The sequence below is a fragment of the Carassius carassius genome, chromosome 2 (genome assembly GCF_963082965.1).
Source record: "Carassius carassius chromosome 2, fCarCar2.1, whole genome shotgun sequence".
NCBI classification, from domain to species: domain Eukaryota; kingdom Metazoa; phylum Chordata; class Actinopteri; order Cypriniformes; family Cyprinidae; genus Carassius; species Carassius carassius.
The window spans coordinates 12907997-12929082 of NC_081756.1; the positions used below are offsets into that span (position 1 = coordinate 12907997).

The following is a 21086-nucleotide window of genomic DNA, read 5'->3' on the forward strand; positions in this document are numbered from 1 at the left end:
TAGCCCATAATGGTTGTTACCACAGCAGCCCTCCACTCTAATTGCTAATCCTGCACACAAACACCCTTTTGAAGCTCATGTGAGGATAAAGCCTGCAGAATCTCATAACAAGCTGACGGATTGCCCAGATCATGCAAACTGATCATTGTAAACATGCCATTCATATCTCAGCCACAAGAGGAGAAGCAACAGCATGTCCTAGTACATATTACTACGTCAGCTTAATGTATAGACCTTGTTCAAACATGACGGAGTGTTCCAGGAAAGGATGTTCTGTTCTGGAGATCACACGTGAACACAGAGACACACACAATTGCATGACATAAATGTATAAATGTTTTATTCTATTTTCTATACATATAATTAACCCTAATGTTGTGTTCTGGTCATTTATTTACCTGAAGAGGATTTTCTTTTTTTTATAGTTAATGTTATATTGTTGGATTAAAACTTAAAATAAAACTGTTTATGCTGTATTATTACCAAATATTCACTTCAATCTATTCGACAGCTTGTTGTTGTGTTTTATGAACATAGGTTTTGTATCTTCTTTTTGACCTGATAGGACTTGATCTGAGCTTTTTCACATTTATTTTTCAAATAATTACCAAAATTATTATTTTTTTGCATAGGCTCTGGAATAGATAGATAGATAGATAGATAGATAGATAGATAGACAGATAGATAGATAGACAGATAGATAGATAGACAGATAGATAGATAGATAGATAGATAGATAGATAGATAGATAGATAGATAGATAGATAGATAGATAGATAGATAGATAGATAGATAGATAGATAGATATAATTTTTTTTTACACAAAAAGATTGAATCCAATATTTGGTGATAATGTAGAATAATGATAAATTTACAAGCACTTTTTAAAAAGCTGGTCATGTTTTGACCAGGAACACCAGATTAGGTTAAGCACTTTCAGCACAGCACAAGGGGTTAAAGATAAAGATTGAGAGGTGGCATGGACCTGACCAGACTAATTCAATGACCACCCATTAATTATCCAGCCAGAACAAACACAAAGCATTCATCAGCATCCACAATGGCCCAGGACAAGAAGGAAACAGACCAGAAAATAATTAAATTAAACTAAATTGAGTTTTCTTATTGGACAATAAAGACCTATTGTCTTTAAGAATGTAACAGACATTGGATTGAAACCATGAAAAATCAAGTTTCATGTCACTGCATGTCTTTCTCCGTGTGATTCATTACCTCTAAAATCGACAAGTAACATCATAGGCATTATTGGTTATGAATGTAGGAACTTGACACTGCCTTGTGAGCTCACACACACCCATGGAGTAGTTTGTGTGGAGGGGAGGTGGATTGTTGACAGGGACAAAACTGAGATGGGGGTGGGGGGTGTAGTCTACAATTTTGAGGAGGGGATATTTTGGGTGAGAACAGGGTATAACTGGTAAAAAGCTGGACTAGAGCAGATATTCTGTGCACTGAAACCAAACACCAGCACACGAGTAAGCTCTGCAGCTGGCCCCAATATTCTTCAACAAAGTTTGTTTTTGTTCTTCGTTTGGTGGCAAAAAAAAAAAAAAAAAAAAAAAAAAGGCTGAACGACAGTATGCTGTTTTTGAACATTCCAACACCCCCACACTGCTGGAGGTGGGGTGTAGATAAATGTAAACATAACTCAGAATCAGAATCAGAAAGAGCTTTATTGCCAAGTATGCTTGCGCATACAAGGAATTTGTTTTAGTGACATACGCTTCCAGTAAACAGAGACAACACACAGACAAAAAAAATAAATAAATAAAAAATTTACTGGAGAATTACAAATTGGCAAATAAATAAGTGTATAAACAATTGTGCTATAAATGATAATGGAATAGGATTGAGTGAGATGCAGGAATGTTCTAGGATGGAGGGGTAACAAATAAATATAAGGATATTGCACATTTTTGCATAAGCATACGTTTAAGTGGGAAACATTTAACTGTTCATGAGGTAGATTGCCTGGGGGAAGAAACTATTCTTGTGCCTTGCTGTTCTTGTATTTGCGGCTCTGAGGCGCCGGCCAGATGGCAAAAGTTCAAAAATGGGGTGACTTGGATGTGAGGGATCCAGAGTGATTTTCTGAGTCCTTTTCCTCACTCTGGATGTGTACAGTTCTTGGAGGGTGGACAGGGGAGCACCAATAATCCTTTCAGCAGTCCGAGCAGTCTGAACTCACAACGCGTATCCCCTAAACACAACAACGATGAAATGATGAAGTGTAGGCAATCTAGGTGTCAGACGGGCACCAATGGTCAGAATATTATAGACAAAAGAATAATGATTAGCAGCAGTTCACAGTCAAGTATCATGTTTTCAATACAAGAGAACCATAATCAGTCCTTTATGGGAAGTGTGAATGGCTCATAAACCCTATTCACACGGGATTAGTATTATTTAGGGCCTTGTGTGGTTTTGAAATTATGCTTGATTTATTTGTAACACATTAACCTCAGAACCTTTTCAGCTTTCTCTTTCTGCAAATTAGCGATAGCCTAGCGATATGATGACAGCACCCCAAATACTATCAAACACTTAAACGCAACTCTATTCTTCACGAAAGATGGATTAAAAGGCGGACAGAAAAAAACCCGCCAAATCCATTCCAGAGCAGATCATAGAGATGCCGATTCGCACGAGATTAATATTATCAGGACATCAGTGTTCGGCGAAATACGGTAGGTCCTTTAAGGGGGAATTTTTACTTTACAAATTACAGACATGGCCGATTCGCACGCACGGGATTAAGATCACAGACAACCTCCGCAATTATTGCAAATGACTTAATTGCGGAGTAATCCCATGCGAATAGGGCTACAGTCTGTCAAACTTTAGCATGATGTGAAAAAAAAATATAGCAGTCAGTTTATTAATTTATTATATTAGGGTTCTTTAATTTTATTAAACTGGATAAATTGTTACACATTTTTATATTTTATGTGATGTCATGATTTACTTTTGATAAAAACAAAGGTTTATTATTGTATGTTCGTTTGGCATTTCATTTATTGTATACCCTTTAAATTCACTTATTAAAAGAAAAACAGCATTTAATTGAAACACATGTATTTGGTTCTTTTAGGCTACTCTTTCTTTTCATGGCTTTGGAAAACTTATCTCGGATGTTTCTCTACGTCACTTTTTGTATAGCTCCAGGTCGTCGACACCAAGCTTTGTTGCATTTTCTCTCCAGGAATTAAATGCTTTCTCTTAATCTTTAATGTACGATACCTCTCTCCGCTAGCGATCATACAGGTGTGGAAATATTTGTGCCAGCTCAGCTATTCGACACTCCAGTGTATTCATGTTGCTATGACTAGGCCGGAGATATTGTTCTCTCTTGCCTCTTGCCTGCCTTGCCTCTCTCAAATAAAATATTTCATTCATCGGGATCAATATAGAAACTAGCTTCATTATGAAACCTCTTTTTAAATGTATGCCAACTTGTCTATAGTCTATTAAGCCTGGAATACTACACTACATGATTTTTGCCCCAATTTTCCACAGATTTACAGTCTGTTGATGCTAGTTGCCAAAGCTCACAGCCAGTCTTCAGATTTGAGTTGACAGAATCCATAGAAAATCGATTAACTTAACTTAAAGTGACAAGCATCAGTTAATATTTAAAGTCTGTTCATGAAGTATTTACATAGACATTCAACATGGGAGAACTTAAAGAGAGCACACTGAGCTTAATCGGCTCAGCAACAATTTTTTACTAAATTTCAAGTAATATTTATTAAAATGACAGGATTTTGCTAAATAAATAATCTAGGTCATGTATTAAGTTCATACATGTTTTAATATGAACAACTATTATTAACAATATCTATGAAATTATACTTTCTCTTATTGATGTCACGCTGAAGCGGTGTGATTTTCATAGAAGTGCACCCTTTAAGCTCACCTTAAAATAACATGAAATCTTAAAAAAAATTCCAGCACTGTAGACCAGCAACAAACTGTCAATTTATAAAATGTAGGGATGTAACGATTTACTCAACTCATGATTTCATTAGATTCACAATTTTGATTTCATGATTCTATTCATAATTTTTTTTCCTACAAAATCAGATTTAAGACTTAAATCTGTATAATCTATAAATTAAATGTGTCCTTTTATTATTGCTTGGACAAAATTCTGAAACGTTTCTTTGTGAATTAAATATAACACTATAATAATATAGCACTAAGTCGTGGCCTAGTGGTTAGAGAGTTTAACTTCTAACCCTAGGCTTGTGGGTTCAAGTCTCAGGCCGGCAATACCACTACTTAGGTGCCCTTGAGCAAGGCACTGAACCCCAAACTGTTCCCTGGGCGCCGCAGCATAAATGGCTGCCCACTGCTCTGGGTGTGTGTTCACTGCTGTGTATCTGGCTGAATGTCACGTGCCTTTCACTTTCAAAAAATATCTGCATGAGATGCAGATTCACTCTCTGCCAGCAGGAGGTGCTTAAAGCGTTTCCTTGGTTTCCGTTGTATACAAAGCAGTGCTGCAGCTATGAACTTTAATATGCATTATACAGAGGCAAGATGAAAAGTAAAAATACCATCTAAACTTTTCATTCATATAAACTCCTAATTGAATCGCGATTGTTTTGCATCTCAACTGATTAGAATCATCACATTTTTAATTGATTTTCAACCGGCTTGCGGTTAATCGTTACATCCCTAATATTATGGATGTAAAAGTACAAGCCAGTAATGCCTGTGAAGTAATATGGGTTGCACTTTATTTTACAGTACGTGTACTTACATGTACTTATAGTGTACTTACAGTGTATTTATATAAGAAAGTTCTGGTAATACAAGGTAACTACATGGGGTAGGGTTCGGTTTAGGGGTAGGTTCAGGGTTAGTACCTAGTTGTTACATAGTTATTGTAATTACTATAAGTACATAGTATGTACATGGGGAACAGGACTGTAAAATAAAGTGCTACCGTAATATGTTAGCGTAGCACACAATCTTATACAGCTAATCAGCTAACTGTGTTCCGTAGCATCTGTGCTATGCTGCTAAAACTATCTTTTGGATCTAATGTAATTATTTCCCATATTCAAGTTCTAGGTTATAATATGCAAAAGTCTCAACATTAATCTCTTAAATTTTACAACAAGTAGTGAAACTTACCCCAAAAAAAAAAATGCACATTTAAGGAGCTACTCTTTTGGTGCAAGTTTTTAGTCAGCTTTCAAAATGACCATCAGACAGTGTGAACACTTGGAGACCCATATCTCAGTGTGCAATGATCTGATTGACTTAAAATGATATGAGGGTATATAGTAATAAACATATCAGTTGGTTAAGACATCAACTAGTAGGATAATACATTATTTTTTCTTTTTATAATCTGATCTCAAAAATGTAAGTGTGCTTGAACTTAATAGGTACGTTTACCCTCATTATTTTTCTCACAATGCCACACCAAGCAGGAGAGAGTTGATTAGATTTGGCTAAATCATCAACACTAGTGGAAAACACCATGGAAAATCCATCCATGTGATTGGATTTATACAAAAGCAACAACTTTTTAGAGATAAAAGGTAAATCTGGTGAAACAAAACAAACTGAGTGTATCAACAATAGACAGTTAGGCATATATTGGCCTGCCAGTGGAAAACTATTTTTAACAGCTGTGATCCATGATCTGATTGCATAAACATGGGTGTTTCTTTGTATGCCCACTATAATACATGATATGTTTGCACAGTTGCTTCTTGTCCTGTGATATCTGATCTCAACAACACCATTTCATTAAACAGCCTGCAGAGAAAGTTTCACTTTATATGAAGTATCAGATCCCCAATCCCATTTAATGCTCTTGACAAATATTATTTTAAACATTTAAGTTTTAAAAGAGTGTTAGGGATGCCCCTTATTACCGTTTAAACAGAACAACAATTTTCAAGTGATAAAAATATATTTTGCTCTAAAAGCATGGGAGGAGAGAATCAGAAATAGAATGGAACCAAGTTTCATTTTGTCTTACTAAAAGGTTGGAAAGAAACTTTTTTTTTCATGCAGGTCTGAGATCAGTTGTCTTCTACTTCAGGGTTTTTGTTATAGAAAATAAAATGTGTAGTGATTCTACTTTCAGACACTATTTGCTTGAGTGTGTTACTACAGGACTGCAAATTTCTTCTTTACTTTATTCTTGTAGATGTCAAAATTATATATAAAAAAATAGGAGTTGTTAAACAGGAGAAACAGGTGAGACCAGGAGGGAGAGAGAGAGAGAGAGAGAAAAAAACACCTTTGAGCAAGAAAATGGCTTCATTCAGAGGGAGCAAAAAAATAAGAAAGACACTTTCTGGATAGAAGTTAAAAACGAGAAAAAAATGAATTGTTTTTTTTTTTTGGATTGTAGGAGTATAAAGTGAAAAAAGCAGTTGGAAAAAAGGGGATTGGGTTCAGATAATAATATGGAACTTAATTAACTGAAAAAAATAATAATCCCACCACAACTTTTTTGGGACAAACAAATTCCTGCTGTCCCATATAGATGATAAGAATTGAAAGAAAATATCTGGAGTTATTTATCCTTTTAACACTGTTCCTGAATCAGCCTTCAAACAGAAGCCTTCAGAGCTAGGACAAACTTCAGGCTTCTCTCTGATCAGTGGCAAGTGGGTTGATGCTATTGGTGCGGAATGACACAATTACCAGCAATGGGGGGCCTTGGCCTTCAACACAGATTGTGCAGCAGGCTTGCTGTTCAGAATTCTAATCTGTTTCTCCTTTGGAATTTGCCTCTGTAAATTTCCACTGCAAAAAAAAAAAAAAAACACCCTGCAAACAGACTGTCAACTAGAAAATAAAAATGAATAAGGGTGTAAATACACATTTCCTGGTATGATGTTGCTGTTACACCTTTTTCTCGGAAGTGTAAAGATGAGCTTTCTTTGATCTTTTACTCTTCAGAAGTTGCCATGCTATTCAAATTCACCCTATGAAGTAACGTCCAATGGTGCTGGAAGCCTGAATTTAAACTGGAGCCATGGGGACTTGTGGAGACTTGCCTGATGCCTAAAAGTGTAGTTATATTAAACAAAAAATTGGCCAGGAGTGATGATCTAAGAGTATCTTAAACACATTATAAAACTTTGATTATGTGAAATAATAATTATATTGATAAAACAACTTCTAAACACTTTAACAATGAGGATAAATCTAAAATATTAAAACATCATAATGATCTTGTGGACAAAATGTAAAGTACAGCATGAGAAAAACGAGGTTAACATTTACTTAATGGCTGAAATCTAAAGTGTTCATTGTCCTTAATCTTATATTGCAGCACACAAAATTTTTCAAGAAGGGTCTGTTGCTCTCTTTCAATTGAGTTTTTCATTTGAGTCATCGTTCACAATCAATCCTTTAAACGTCCACTAATTAAATTAATCCAGAATGTTGTTGAATTGATAAAATAAAAAGGATTAGCATTTACAATCTACCAGTAGCAACATACAAATTCAAACTTATTTTAATTCCCAGTTATATAACATGTTACATTATGGAAGTCTAAAAACTAAAAACTGTATGAAAATTATAAATAGTTGAATGAATTGGTCCTGAATAGTGAGAATGTTTTCCTCATGTTTCACTGGAGACGTGCCAGCACACTAGCAAGCTACTGAGTGAAAGAGAAGGAGGAGGAGGAGGAGAAGGAGGAGGAGGGCGTGCTCCTCAGATAAGCTATTTAAAGCTGAAACTTCTGTGTGCTCAGACCTGAAGCTTTCCATGTTGTAACAGCTGAACAGGTTCTATTATCGCAACTTACAGGGATTTGGACAACATTTCAACATTTCACGAGTCACTTGGAATTTGAAGAATTCTTTTGCGTGACAGTGCCAGTGTAAGTGCGTTTCAAGAGAACAAGCGGTGAGTCAATTTGAGTAACCTATTTAATATTATTTCTAAAATTTCATACTGAATTACACAAATATGCAAAATTCAGAGTAAATACTAACTCGTATAAAGGCTGTTAAACAATCTGGAGGGGTTTCAAAGTGGGAGTGTCTCATAATTTTCTTGCTACAGGCAAGAAAATGGGCTATATGTTGTTAAAATGGTAAAATGCTACAGTAAAAATGTGTTAAGTGGGAAGCTGTTAATAAAACTATATAACATACAATAATCACAATTTAACTGTAAAACTCCTTTTGTGTATGAATTACCATATAATGTACAGTTTAATCTTAACTGCTTCCAACAAGACGATACACATATATTTTTACAGTAACATTTTTACATTGTGTTTAGTACAAAATATGATTTACCTTGTACTTTACAATGAAAGTTTATGTAGTGATTATGTACCTTTTTTGCTATGTTATTATTATTGTATTGTTTTGTGTATGGAACACTGCAGTGTATGTTTATTTTTTCTTGCATAAAGTCAAATTTAGAATAATATTTAATGTAACTTTATATTTCATCATCTATTTTAAGACTTATATGTGACCCTGGACCACAAAACCAGTCATAATTTTTCAAAATTGAGATTTATTCATCTGAAAGTTGAACAAATAGGCTTTCTTTTGATGTATTGCTTGTTAGGATCTGACAATATTGGGCCAAAATACAACTATTTAAATATCTGGAATCTGCGGGTGCCAAAAAATCAAAACACAGAGAAAATCGTCTTTAAAGTTCTCCAAATTAAGTTCTTAGCAATGCATATTACTAATCAAAAATTAGGTTTTGATATATTTACGGTAGGAAATGTAAAAAATATCTTCACAGAACATGATCTTTACTTAATATCTTAATGATTTTGGCATAAAAGAAAAATCGATAATTTTGACCGTTACAATGTATTTTTTGGCTATTGTAAAAAAAAAAAAAATACCACAGGCGACTTGAGACTGGTTTTGTGCTCCAGGATCACATATAAGATACCTACAAAATATTCACAAAAATAATATTAGAAATTTTAACAGCTTCTTTAGGCTTTTTAGGCTACAAATGAAAGATTCCCTTTATTGTGTAGCACCGCACGTCCTGATTTTGCTGAGTTAGATGTGTTCCTAGGTCAACATATTTTGTTGACCCTGGAACAACATTTTACTCCAAAAATCTATTCTTGACCATTTCCCTACACCTAAACCTAACTCTAACCATGAGTAATCCCTAAAATTAGAGGAAATGATAGACGAATGACACTGATGTACAAGCACCAAACAGTGATTTTAAGCATAAACTTCACAAAATCTATAAACTGGTTCTTCAAATCTGATTGGTTAATCACAATGTTGCTCCAGGGACAACAAAGATGTCCCAGGAACATTTCTCACTTGGTAAAATCAGGTTCTGCGTGTAGCACCATTAACTTCCTGAGGGTTAAATGCATTATGAAACCAATAAATCATTCCATGTACTCTCAAACAACAAATAGCCTGTAAACTTCAGAGGGTAATTTGCACGTTAGGTTTTCATTAATCACTTGGCACACTAGGGACAGTTCATCCAAAAATGAAAATTACCCCATGATTTACTCACCCTCAATGCATCTTTATGCCTTTGTCTTATGCCTTTTCTTTCAGACAAATCCAATCGGAGTTATATTAAAAAATGTCCTGGCTCTTCCAAGCTTTATAATGGCAGAGAATGAGTGTTATTTTTCATTTGTCCAAAAGAAGTCCAGTTAAGCGCTCCCCAGCTAAGGGGTTTTCCTTTGCTGTAAACAAAACTTGGTTCTGACTTGACTAGCATATTCTCACCAAAGCCATCGTTGGAACACTACTCTCTCATGGCCGCCGGCTTCAACGCGTCTAATTTACTTTAATAGTCATGTCAAGCTTTGCCGAACTGAAATGGGGGTCCGTTGCTCGCTGCATAAATTGGAAACTTTTCAACTTTTGTCACTATGATGGTTGCGTTAGCACCAAGCTCCAGAAACACCCTCCTTTAAGCATCGACGTCGACGCCTGTGTGAACCATTAGCGGAAGCTAAAGGTGTAGAAAGGTTTAAACATTTATATTTTTCTTACGAAAACACATAGATTTTCTTCAGGAGGATTTTATTCACCCCCTGGAGCCGTGTGGGACAACTTTTATAATGAATTCACTTTATTGGACTTCTTTTGGACTATTAAAAAATAAACACCCCTTCACTGCCATTATGAAGCTTGGAAGAGCCAGAACATTGATTAAGTCTTATTAATATCTTTTATTGGATTTGTCTGAGAGAAAAAAAAAAGTCATATACAAGGATACCTTGATGGTCAGTAAATCATGGGGTGATTTTCAGTTGTGACTAGAAGATATACAGCTGGAAGTAAACAAAAAATGACTTTTTCTACCTATTAGATTGTGTTTTATTAAGGTTTACACCTACCCCTACTATCAACCTAACCCTCACAATAATCCAAATACAGTAATTATTGTTGTTCAGCATGACAAAAATGACACTATATTGATGTGCACATTCCTACTACCCCCAGCAATTTTGCTTCTATCTAGACTAAACAGTAATTACATTTTTGGGGGGAACTATCCCTTTAACAGCAATGAAGGTATTGTTATGCTCAACTGCTAGGGTATCTCTGTTTTCGCGTAATGAGCTTTTCTTCTGAACTCTGGCTGATCTCGTGGACCGAGATTTTATGTAACATACTTTTCTGCTTATGACGCATCTGGACCAACCTGCCTGTGAATGGAAATCACAAGAGATCTTTGTAAACATTCTTTCATAATTAATATGCATTTGCCTGCCCCCTTTTCCCCTGTCACCCGAGTGGACCACAGCGTGCCCGAACATCACGTACTGCACATACACACATAGCAAGTCTCAATGGGAAAGTGCGTGTGAGCGCGCACAAGCTCGAAAGTGGGGGACATTCTCAGAGTAGCAAGAAAGAAATCAAAATCATTAAACTCATTTTGAGATACTAACAATCTTTTAAAACATTAACAATTAAATTGATAAACTTCCTAAAAGAAGTGTAGTTAAAACTATTCTAAAGGCACTCAACCTATGCAGCATTGCAATTCACAGTCTGCAATTCCAGGAAAAATGCAGTGGAGCTCTAAATTAATGACAAATGAAACTGACAGCCCTGGTTTGTTTCTGATGGTGTGTAACTGAATGTGTGCATAGCTGTTATTCTCTGAAAAGAGGCTGGGGATGAAGGTAAAATGGAATGATGTGTCGTACCTATAGATTACTTAACTGTTTTGAGCAGCAGTCCTCCGGAATTTACTTAACCTATGACAGACAAAACACAGGCATACCGATACACATACACATCTCATAGTGTTTAGTCAATGACATGAAGCGGGTCATCATGTTAGGTCACAAGTCTAGATTAAATACCCTATAAGGGTGTCGTTTGTGTGTGTGTGTGTGTGTGTGTGTGTGTTCGCATGTGATTGTGTCTACAAGATCTTGCTTGTAGTAAATTTATAAATGCATGTTTACAGCACTAGTAAACAACTTAGCTCTAAATCCTACACTTCTTACATAATTTCTTGCCAAAAAATTTAACCAATTAAAGAGGAAAGAAACCGCAACATTTTCTCTGTTCTTATGCCTCCTCATCTACTCTTTCCCAAACTAGTCTGGGCCTTTTTTCTTATGCTTTTCAACACAAAATGAACACACAGAGAAATAAGAATAAAAACTTAAATTCCGGTAACAAGCACTTCCACAAAAATAATGTTTTGCTGTTATGAAAATGACTGAGAGGAGAAAAGAAGTGAGAGGAATGGTTATGGATAAATATATAGCATATGATTGGCACAAGAAGTGATGGAAATGTTTGTGTGTGTGTGTGTGTGTGTGTGTGTGTGTGTGTGCATTTACTAGAGCCAAGGGAAAGTTAATAAAAAAAAAACATTTGCCTTTACTTTTCAGCGTCAGTTTTGGAAAATATTTTGGACACAATGTTCTTCACAAAAGCTCTGAAGTTCTTAATTTTATCCAATGACTGATGCAAACCATCTGAGGCAGTATAGAAGGCTATTAAGAGGTAATTTTTACATAATTTACAACATAATTTTAGCAGCAGTCTCAAATGGTGACACTTTATGCCTGTAATGAAAAGAAGACATGGCGAAGCCTGAAAACTTGAAATGAAACAAACCAAGTTAAACCAAGCAGTTCTTTCTTATCACTTAGACTCTCTAAATAATCAAGATCTGAAGATATAAACTATACAATGATCATAAAGTTAAAACTCAAAACAAATGTTAATAAAATGCTGATATCTTTGCAGGCAGATCTCAACAGATGTTGACCAAAAATAAAAATTTTCTCCACAATACAATGAGCTATTCCAACACTTAGAAAATTCTTAACCTAATTTATTTCTAAAAAACAATAGTGGTTTTAGCTTTTAACAAATCAATATTCAGAAATTTGCATGTTTTGTCCTCAGGGAAATTTATTAAGATGAACAATAGCAGGAGAGATCTCCTCTGATTTATGAGTTCATAACAGAAATAAAAGAGATGGGTGGCAGTGAACTTCCACATTACTGTGGCTTGTGGTGACATGGTTCTGTGACAACAGTTTACTAACACACAAACATTCTCATGTTGTGTTTTAATGTTTGCCAGCGACATGTAGTTGGATGGAAAACATGCCCTGATTTTTATTTTTTATGTTATGTCTTGCATTTCAAGCCCGACAACTATGACCTCATGGCTTGTTACACAAGCTTATAGTTTATGATCCCATTCAGCTTTTATTTATTTTTTTATGTGAAAACTAACCTAAGAATAAATATACAGGTCTGCCCCTAAGGTATTACATTGGTGTCTGTGGCAGACTGGATTCATAGAGCAGAACAGTGTAAAAAGCCAAGTCATTAAATATTAACCATTAAACCTGTATTATACTACAAACCAAAGGCCAAACCTGGGAGAAGGTGATAAGAGTAGCACTGGCCACTTTGACACAAAAAGCTCTTAAGAAGACATGCTTGTATTTGTCTTTGGCATAGGGTTCTAATAGAAATTAACCAAGTCATACACTTAGTAGAAACCACTCTTTAACCCACATACTCAAAAACTGCAGGCCATGAATCACTTCGAACACGAGTTTGAATTCTACGTTTAACGTTAACAGCTGTCTTTATCGGGTAACTTGACCTGGCGTGTAATACCCAATCACGGATTTATTATATCGAATGACTCCGTTACATCGCTATATCGGATTAGACACACACACTGGGATTATACAGTACATAAAACCCACGGTGACAGGGACATTTTTAGACAACTAATAATCATAACAAACAGCAGCGGGCTTTACCTTAAAGGGTCAACGTTAGTTCACCAAAATGGAAATTAGTCTGTTTTACTCACCCTCGAGACATTCTAGGTGTAACGTATATGACGTTCTTCTTGTGGACGAATCCAGCTGGAGTTATATTAAAACTTGTCCTGGGGGTGTCTGTGTGAATAAAGGCCTCCTCCAGTGAATCCATGCGTTTTTGTAAGAAAGGTACCCATATTTTAAACGTAGCTAATAAACACTTTTCTCTCACTTCAGTTAATTGTTATCCGTGGAAGCCGTTCCAGCGGATAACTAAGATTGAATTAGAAGTACAAACCTAAGATTTCGATATAAACCAAGAGTAGATTTGGTCCTTTGCTAAAGTAAGGAAACTTTCCTTCTTTTGCTCCTAAAAACGCCTTCCGTGTTAGATAGCGAGATAATGAGAAAAGTGTTTTATTACGTTTGAAATGTAAACTGCAACTGAAGGGCATTAACAAGCGACACTTTTGCTGGTTTTAAAAAGTTATTTAGTGTTGTTTTGATAGAGCAAAGTCAGGCCAGAGTGGGCTTGTCTAACAGGTGTTTCTCTTGTCCTTTAGCGCCCCCTGCAGATATGGGTGTCAAAATGCTGCAGTGTTTTCCCTTCTACAGACGCTGCAAAGAGAGGGGCAAAAAACAGTGCCCTCCTGAGACGGGTGAGTGATGTTCTCAAACTTTTGTAACTTTTTCAGATAATTTATAATCTGGCCAAATGATAAATTGGCAGGTGACATATTTTTTATAAGTGTATTAACATTTTATTTTTAGGTAGTATTTATTACATTTTTACGAAGTGTAACAATTATATATTTGTAAATTATCTTTGTTTTTATGAAGTGAGATTATACGATTATTTTCTTTTCTGCTTATTCAGCAGTAGCAAGTGAAGAGGTGAAACCTCGGCTATATTCCACTACCTCTTGGGGCAGTGAAGGGGACGGCAGCATTAGTCCGAGTTGCCCACAGGCCTATTTTTCCCACAAGGCTCGGCTCTCACTTCGTCACCAGATGGATAGCAACATTAATGCAGTGGATGCCACATACTAACTTTGTCCCGCATGCGGTCTCTGGAGAATCCTTGAAAGTAAACTTTAGATTTACAGCCCCAGTCCAGTTTAAGTCCATTGTTGGAGAGTTTTTGCCGGGAACTGGAGGATGAGCCATTGGGAAAAAACAAGCAGCATGGAAGTTTGTCTCTCCTTGCATGCTTATGGACACTCACGAGCATCAGCTGTATGCACTGTAGTAACAATATCAAGATAAGTGTCTGAATTTCTTTAATTTAACAATACAGCAACAAGTGTAAAATGGCACGGCTGAGTGTAATTTGGTGAAAGGGGATAATATTAAACACTCTTAAGAGTACAGTAAGTTTAAATGATAACCAATAATTGCTTTTTTTCTAGCCTATAGCTATAGCCTACAGCTATACATCCATCTGCAGTATCTGAACTGGATACTGGCTTTATCTGAGGAGACGCTGACATCATTACGCAATTGGGTTTTTTGAGCCAGATATAAATACGTTCAGTAGGATACTTTGATGAATAGCAGTAGCCTATACCTAATAAAATCAAAGTGTTTTTCCTTACTGGTCATAAATTCAGTGTGTACTGTGAAGCACCTGAATGTTTTTTTATTTTACATAAATAGAAAGGAGGTTTCTAAATCTTATTTTGTTTTCTATGTATGTGCCATTTTCTCTGCCCTGCAGCTGCATCAAGGTCCGTTAACATAGTGTGCACTGCTCTAACCTTAATTAATGTTTTTATTAAGTTTAGATTTCAGGGCTTTTTGAAATATGACTGGACCATAAACACATTTTGCTTGAGAAATGTTTTTGAAACAGTTCTATTAAAGATGGTTGTTTCATGGACTTTATGCAAGTTAAACATTACCAACAAATGTATTAATACGAAGACGGCCTGGTTTTTAAATCTTTATAAGGTTTTCTTATTGCATGTATAAAACCACTCAAGTGAATGGAGATGTTTCTTGTGTTTTAAAAAACATGTTTTACATTATGTGTATCTGGACTTCTTCACATTGTTGTGTACACATATATTAAAATGTGAATTTTTTTATAAACATTAAATTTGTATTTTTACACCCTAACCCAGTAAAAGAACAGAATTCACAAGACACTGTTACACCTTTAAAGTAACAATATAAAAGAGAAGATTTTTCTTTTGTATGTTATATATGCAACTATGTGTAAATACATTTTATATATAAAAAAGTATAACATATAAAAAGACAGCAAACTAAATTACAATAGAGTTAAAACAGCACATGAATGATGATGAATCAAAATAATAAAAACAAAACCAAAAATGTTTTTTAAAGTATCTTTTTTATACGGTTCCAAAAAACAACAACATTGTCTTTAAAGAATTACCTGTGAAATCATTAATTAGTCTGTACAGAAAGGCAACAAAAAAATGTGGTTTAGGATTTTATATATATATATATATATATATATATATATATATATAAACAAAGCAAAGTGGTATGAAAGCCTGTTCCTGAAGGAGTCATTTGAAACTATGTTTTAGTCTTGAATCCTGTGGCAGAGTTCAACCAATAGCTGTTCATTCTCTCACTAGCCCAGTCATCACATGTTTTTAGGTTTGGAGATGACTCCGTCAGGGTAGCACTTCTTAAAACGTGCAACTACTTCAGGGTCTAAAAGATGAATACCGTCCAACTGATTGCCAAGGGTTATCCTGGAAAACAAAAGAGATGCAAATGAGAGCTCCGAAAAAACAATCAAATTAGAAATAGAGAACAGCACATCTGATTACTTCAAAATCTACTCAGTCACGTAAGTGATTTGGAAATCAAAAAAGTTCCTGAATATCTGACTTACCAGTTAGGCTGCACATTGTGTGGTCTCCCAAACAATTCAATCTTTCGTGTACCTGGTGACAAACGCTCAATCATTCCATAGATTTCATCTGGTTTATGACTAGTGGAGCGGACCTTTTGTGTAGACAGATGACAGATGTTCTTTTAGTGCACTGATCATCACTGACTTCAAATTCAACACTGCTTTATCAGTTATAAGGGTTATGACTGACCTCTGCCACTATAACATCACAATCAAGACCTCTGTTAAAACCTTGCGGGTTTCCTTTTACTCCCACCTGAACAAACAAACCGAGAGAGAGAGAGAAAGAGAATATATGTAATATATGGTTAATGCATGACAGGAAGATTAAGATTCTTTCATTAAGAAATGGTTACAAAATTCTGCTTGTACTCTAACGTTCAAAAGTCTGTGGTCATTTTTCAAAATAAATGAATACTTTTATTCAGCAAGGATCCATTAATTAATCTAAAGTGACAATAAAAACGTTAACACTTAAAAGAAACAAACAAATAAATGCTGTTTTTCTGAACCTTCTATTTTTCAAAGAATCCTGGGAAAAAAAACTGCACCCCAGTTTTCACAAAAATTAAGAAGCTGTTTTCAATTGTGATAAGAACCAAATCAGTCTATTAGTATGATGGATCATGTGACACTGAATACAGCTTTAATGGCTGCTTTGCCATCTCAGGAATAAAATACATTCTAAAATTTATTAAATCAGAAAACAGTCATTTCAAATTGTAAAAATATTTCACATTAAATTAGTTTTCAATGTATTTTTAATCAAATATGCAGCCTTGGTGACAATAACAGACTTTTAAAAACATCTTATTGATCCCAAACTTTCATACACTAGTGTATATTCTCACACATACCAAGCAGTGCTCTTTGCCATGATTCAGCCAATGTCCAGTCCTTCCAGTACGAATGATTCTCTGAAGCTGGTTAGTCTTCACCCAGATAATCTCATCTACACGATCGTAGCTGATTGAGTGACAGAATACAAAAAGTTTTAGTTTACTGATTCAATTATAATTAACGAGATCACTTGCTTTACATTTTCCACATGTAAAATCACCTACCCCCATAAGCTTAGACACTCTCTGCCCAGCTCCATAGCTCTGAAGACAGAAAACAAACTATTGTTGACCTGCATTTAGACTGTTGCCAAGATAGCATTACATAAACTCCTTTACATTTTTCATATCATTTGTTCATAGATAACTTTTTTCATGGAATGCACAAAAAAAAAAAAAAAAAAGAGTTTGGAAAATGTAACTCTGGAACATCAAAAACGTGTGCTTTATAATCACAAATTTTTTTAAAAGATGATTTTATTTTGCATGAAGTTTACATTTATCAGTGTGATAAAAGTGATGCAAAATCTTGTTACACTGAGATAAAAGGATCTCAAGAAGCTTTGTGTTAAGTCATTCCCCAGAGCCCCTACCTTCCTGTCACCCAGAGGAAGAGGAAACCGTCGTCCTGCAGAATAGGAATGTTGAGTTTCCTCATCTCATCGTCTGTGAGTGTTCCATATGGAAGCTCCATGTGAATGTCCCAAGGTGGGTCGGCCATCACCACTGCAAACTTCCCCAGGATGGACACATCCAGATAACGGATGTCACAGCAGATCCACTGAGATGTTTCAGAGGGCATATAGCTGTTACGTCTTGAAATAAAAATGCCTATCACAGTTTTACGTTTAAAATCATAAAAAGGATTTTTTAAATATATTAGCGAATAGAAGAACCGCAACAGCAAATGACAGAATGAGAAATGATTGCTCTGAAAGCAACTGCAGGTCAGAAACACATACAAGGGCCAGTTGCACCAGCTGCACCAACTATTTTTGATGTAAAGGGGCACCAAGTTACAACTTAATGCATTACAACTACATTTGCATTGCACCATTAAACTTAGTTCAAATGTAACTCTAAGAACACACTAAATATTGAAGCCGTTGGAAAGAAATTGTATATTGACGGAATTACCTCAGTAAGCTCTTGTTTAACCCGACAGTCTTCTAGAAATATAGGATAACGCTGATATTTACACTTGCTTATAATTTGAGAGAACATTATGTGAATTAATTGCTTTGTTGCAGCTCTTCAACACAAACTCAGAGTGCATCTGTGGTCATCGGTCCATGTTGTGCATGTGAAATAAACTAATCTTAATTAATAAACGTAATTTCTTTTTGATTCTTATTTATAATAAATACCTTTTATGTTATTCATGAGTAAGCATAAGTATCTTATTACAAAGGAAATTAATTGTATTTTTAGTTACATGAGGCAAAATAAGTTCAAATCAAAGATAAACTGAAAATCATGGCACGGAATCTCATGTATTTGAAGGCTGCTATTAGATCGCTGAGGTTGCACATCATATTATGTGACTAATGACTATACATTATTTCCAGAGCTTACAACCTATTTGCTAAATTCTGCATTAAGAACAAATGGTACAACTGAATAAAGTACTGAGTTAGTTTCATGCTAGCTAGTAGTTACTAAGACTTTAGTGTGTACTTTATGTTCCAGTAGGAATAAGAATGTAGGAACTGGTGCAACCTTACCCAAGAGACCATGACTAATTCTATATTCCTATATTATAGTGGTTTGGGTGAATTTCAGCTTCAAGTCAATTACTGTATATTATAGCTTGACAGAAGATATGGAACATGTCAATTCTTATGCTATTTTACCTGTGAAGGAAACAACTTGCCAACGTTGCTGTCTCCCACCGTGGAGTGAAGTCCAAGCTCAGTGGCCCCTGCCTGGGGCCCCAATGTGTCACCCTCTGCTTCAGGAGGGCTGTCAATCTCATAGTGAACATATTTACAAGTGTCCATGTGGAAACAAGTATTCAGAAAGGAGCAGTCGCCAAGGCTCTCGTCTGTGTGTTTGTTGATGATTCGCCTTAGAAGTTTAAATTAAAATTAAACAAATGAAAAGTGTTCAGATAATATTATTATAATCAATAATAACAAAAATGATTAGTATTACAATTTCTAAATGTATAGTTATATAGTTAATTCATTATTTTAATTGATATGCATTTTACATGGTTGCTATTTATTTTAGTTATATTTTTTAAAGTGTGTGAGTGTGAACTGACCTGAAGTGCAACTTGGTGCAGGGCTGAGGTGTGTCCCCCGACTGCACACACTCTTCTTTCGTCCCATGATCACAGAACTCCTGTACTTGAGCTCTGCCTCGTGATCGAAACTTCTCCACAATCGACTGTTCCTTTGCCGAACTGGTGTTCAACAGCTCTAGGATCTCTTGGCTCACCTGAGGCACAAGCATACATCAGACTCCACATTCACATAAATACACAAGGACTTTGCTGACGTGCTACTTGGATACCTTTTTGCTTTGCTGTTCCTTAGTGGACTGCTGGCTCAGTAGACTCTCAATTTCCATGTCCAGATGAGATGCTTGCACCTTACTGTTCCGCCCTTTTTTCTCAGGTCCATCCCCTCCAACCCCAGAGGATCCAGAAATCTGCGAGTTTGAGACAGGACCCAGTGAGGCAGAGCATTTCTTTGGAGGTGAAGATGGTGCTTGAAGCAAAGGGGAGGAGCCTGGCGCTCTTTTTTGGTGGACGATGTCATCTCCTTTTCTTTTAATGGCAGTTCTCTGTGGCTGGGCTGTGCTGCCAATCATAGGCCATAGTTTGGTGTGGTCGACTGAAGTGACAAGGGTAGAGGAGGAAAAGGACGTGGAGGCAGTGATGGAGGGCTGCCGAACTTCAATAAGTTCTTGGGCAGAAAATTTGAGGAGGAGACTTTGGATGCAGGCATGGGAAACTGCAGACTCAGACTGAGTCAAAATTGCAAATGAAGGAGAGTGAGAAAGACAGAAAGACGAAATCTTAGACGTGAGTGTTTCTAGAGTAATCACAATAGGTTTTTATGATTCACATTATCTGTGTACTTCACAGTTTTAAAAACGTTACTATTTTTTTCCCTCAAATGGGGGAAATAGTAATAATGAGTACACATCCTGGTATTTTGACTGAACACAGGTCTTACTGTGTTTAACTGGTTGGTAATGGCTAGGGAATCAATTGGCAGAGAAAGACTCAGTTCAGACAGGTATCCCAGCAGCCTCTTCTCTAGTTCTGGGTCTGGGGGCTGCTCAACTTCTACTTGCGGAGGACTCTGTAGCGCCGGTATAGGGCTGTCACTCCTTGTGGATCCACCCTCAACACCTCCAATCTCTGTTAAAAACAAGACCTAATACAGCAGGTGGCACCACAGACCCACTAAACTCACTATTGCAACAACAACAACAAAAAAACCTGATTCATTCTTCCTTTGGCAAGCATTTAATGTTTCAGCATCATGATGCCACACTTCTGACAGAATGCTTTGTGGTCTCTATATTCAGGATTTGATATCAAGCAAATAAAACTGACTGTAGGATCAACATGGCTTACAATGGAGACTCTCATTTCATTTGAAATCAAATGCTATTTAAGGTACAGTTAATAGTTTTGCAGATCCCACAGCATGTATTTTCTCAACGCACCGATGCCCAGTTGAGTTGTGTCTTTTCTTCTCCTCTGCAGCCTCTCTCGCAGGGAATCCAGCTGCTTTTTGTGCGCCTGGATGTGACTCCATGTATCCGACATGGCTTAAATTAAACTAGATAAACAGTAAAACAGTAAAAAGACCGGACAAATTAAACAGACTTTCCATAAAGCTCAGTGAGTGTACTCTCCATAAACAACACGCCGCTAAACTGGTTGATTTCAAAATAAAAGACCCTCAAAGCGCAATAATCGACATTTTGGCATTGTTCAGTTTCAAAATGGCACTTAGATACATATAAACAGTTTAATTTATTGGGTTTAATTTAGAATTATATAATATACGAAATAAAAAAATATACAAGTTTCATCCAA

At 35.9% G+C, this 21086-nt stretch overlaps 2 protein-coding genes across 4 annotated transcripts; one reads left to right on the forward strand and one right to left on the reverse strand.

Moving 5' to 3' along the window:
- The first annotated feature begins 7745 nt into the window (after positions 1 to 7745).
- On the forward strand, positions 7746 to 15380 carry si:ch211-237l4.6 (uncharacterized protein LOC446130 homolog). Of its 3 annotated transcripts, none has more exons than XR_009423347.1 (3): positions 7746 to 7914; positions 13858 to 13953; positions 14172 to 15380. XR_009423347.1 is itself a non-coding variant. In XM_059508060.1 (3 exons), exons 1-3 carry the CDS (start codon positions 11960 to 11962, stop codon positions 14342 to 14344), a joined length of 312 nt encoding a protein of 103 aa, XP_059364043.1. In that variant the 5' UTR covers positions 11731 to 11959; the 3' UTR covers positions 14345 to 15380. The 3 variants fall into 3 exon arrangements, 2 of the variants coding, with proteins under 2 accessions (XP_059364043.1, XP_059364033.1); XM_059508060.1 differs by lacking the exon at positions 7746 to 7914 and adding an exon at positions 11731 to 12005 and having other exon boundaries at positions 14175 to 15380; XM_059508050.1 differs by lacking the exon at positions 7746 to 7914 and adding an exon at positions 11801 to 12005.
- Positions 15381 to 15784: 404 nt separating this feature from the next.
- LOC132103183 (N6-adenosine-methyltransferase subunit METTL3) lies at positions 15785 to 21038 on the reverse strand. The gene is made up of 11 exons (XM_059508076.1): positions 20711 to 21038; positions 20212 to 20399; positions 19544 to 19999; positions 19293 to 19468; positions 18880 to 19093; positions 17620 to 17807; positions 17252 to 17290; positions 17045 to 17153; positions 16378 to 16443; positions 16167 to 16279; positions 15785 to 16023 (listed from the first exon to the last, which is right to left on the reverse strand). The coding sequence occupies exons 1-11, from the start codon at positions 20811 to 20813 to the stop codon at positions 15912 to 15914; spliced, it is 1764 nt and encodes a 587-aa protein (XP_059364059.1). The 5' UTR covers positions 20814 to 21038; the 3' UTR covers positions 15785 to 15911.
- Between the last annotated feature and the right edge of the window lie 48 nt (positions 21039 to 21086).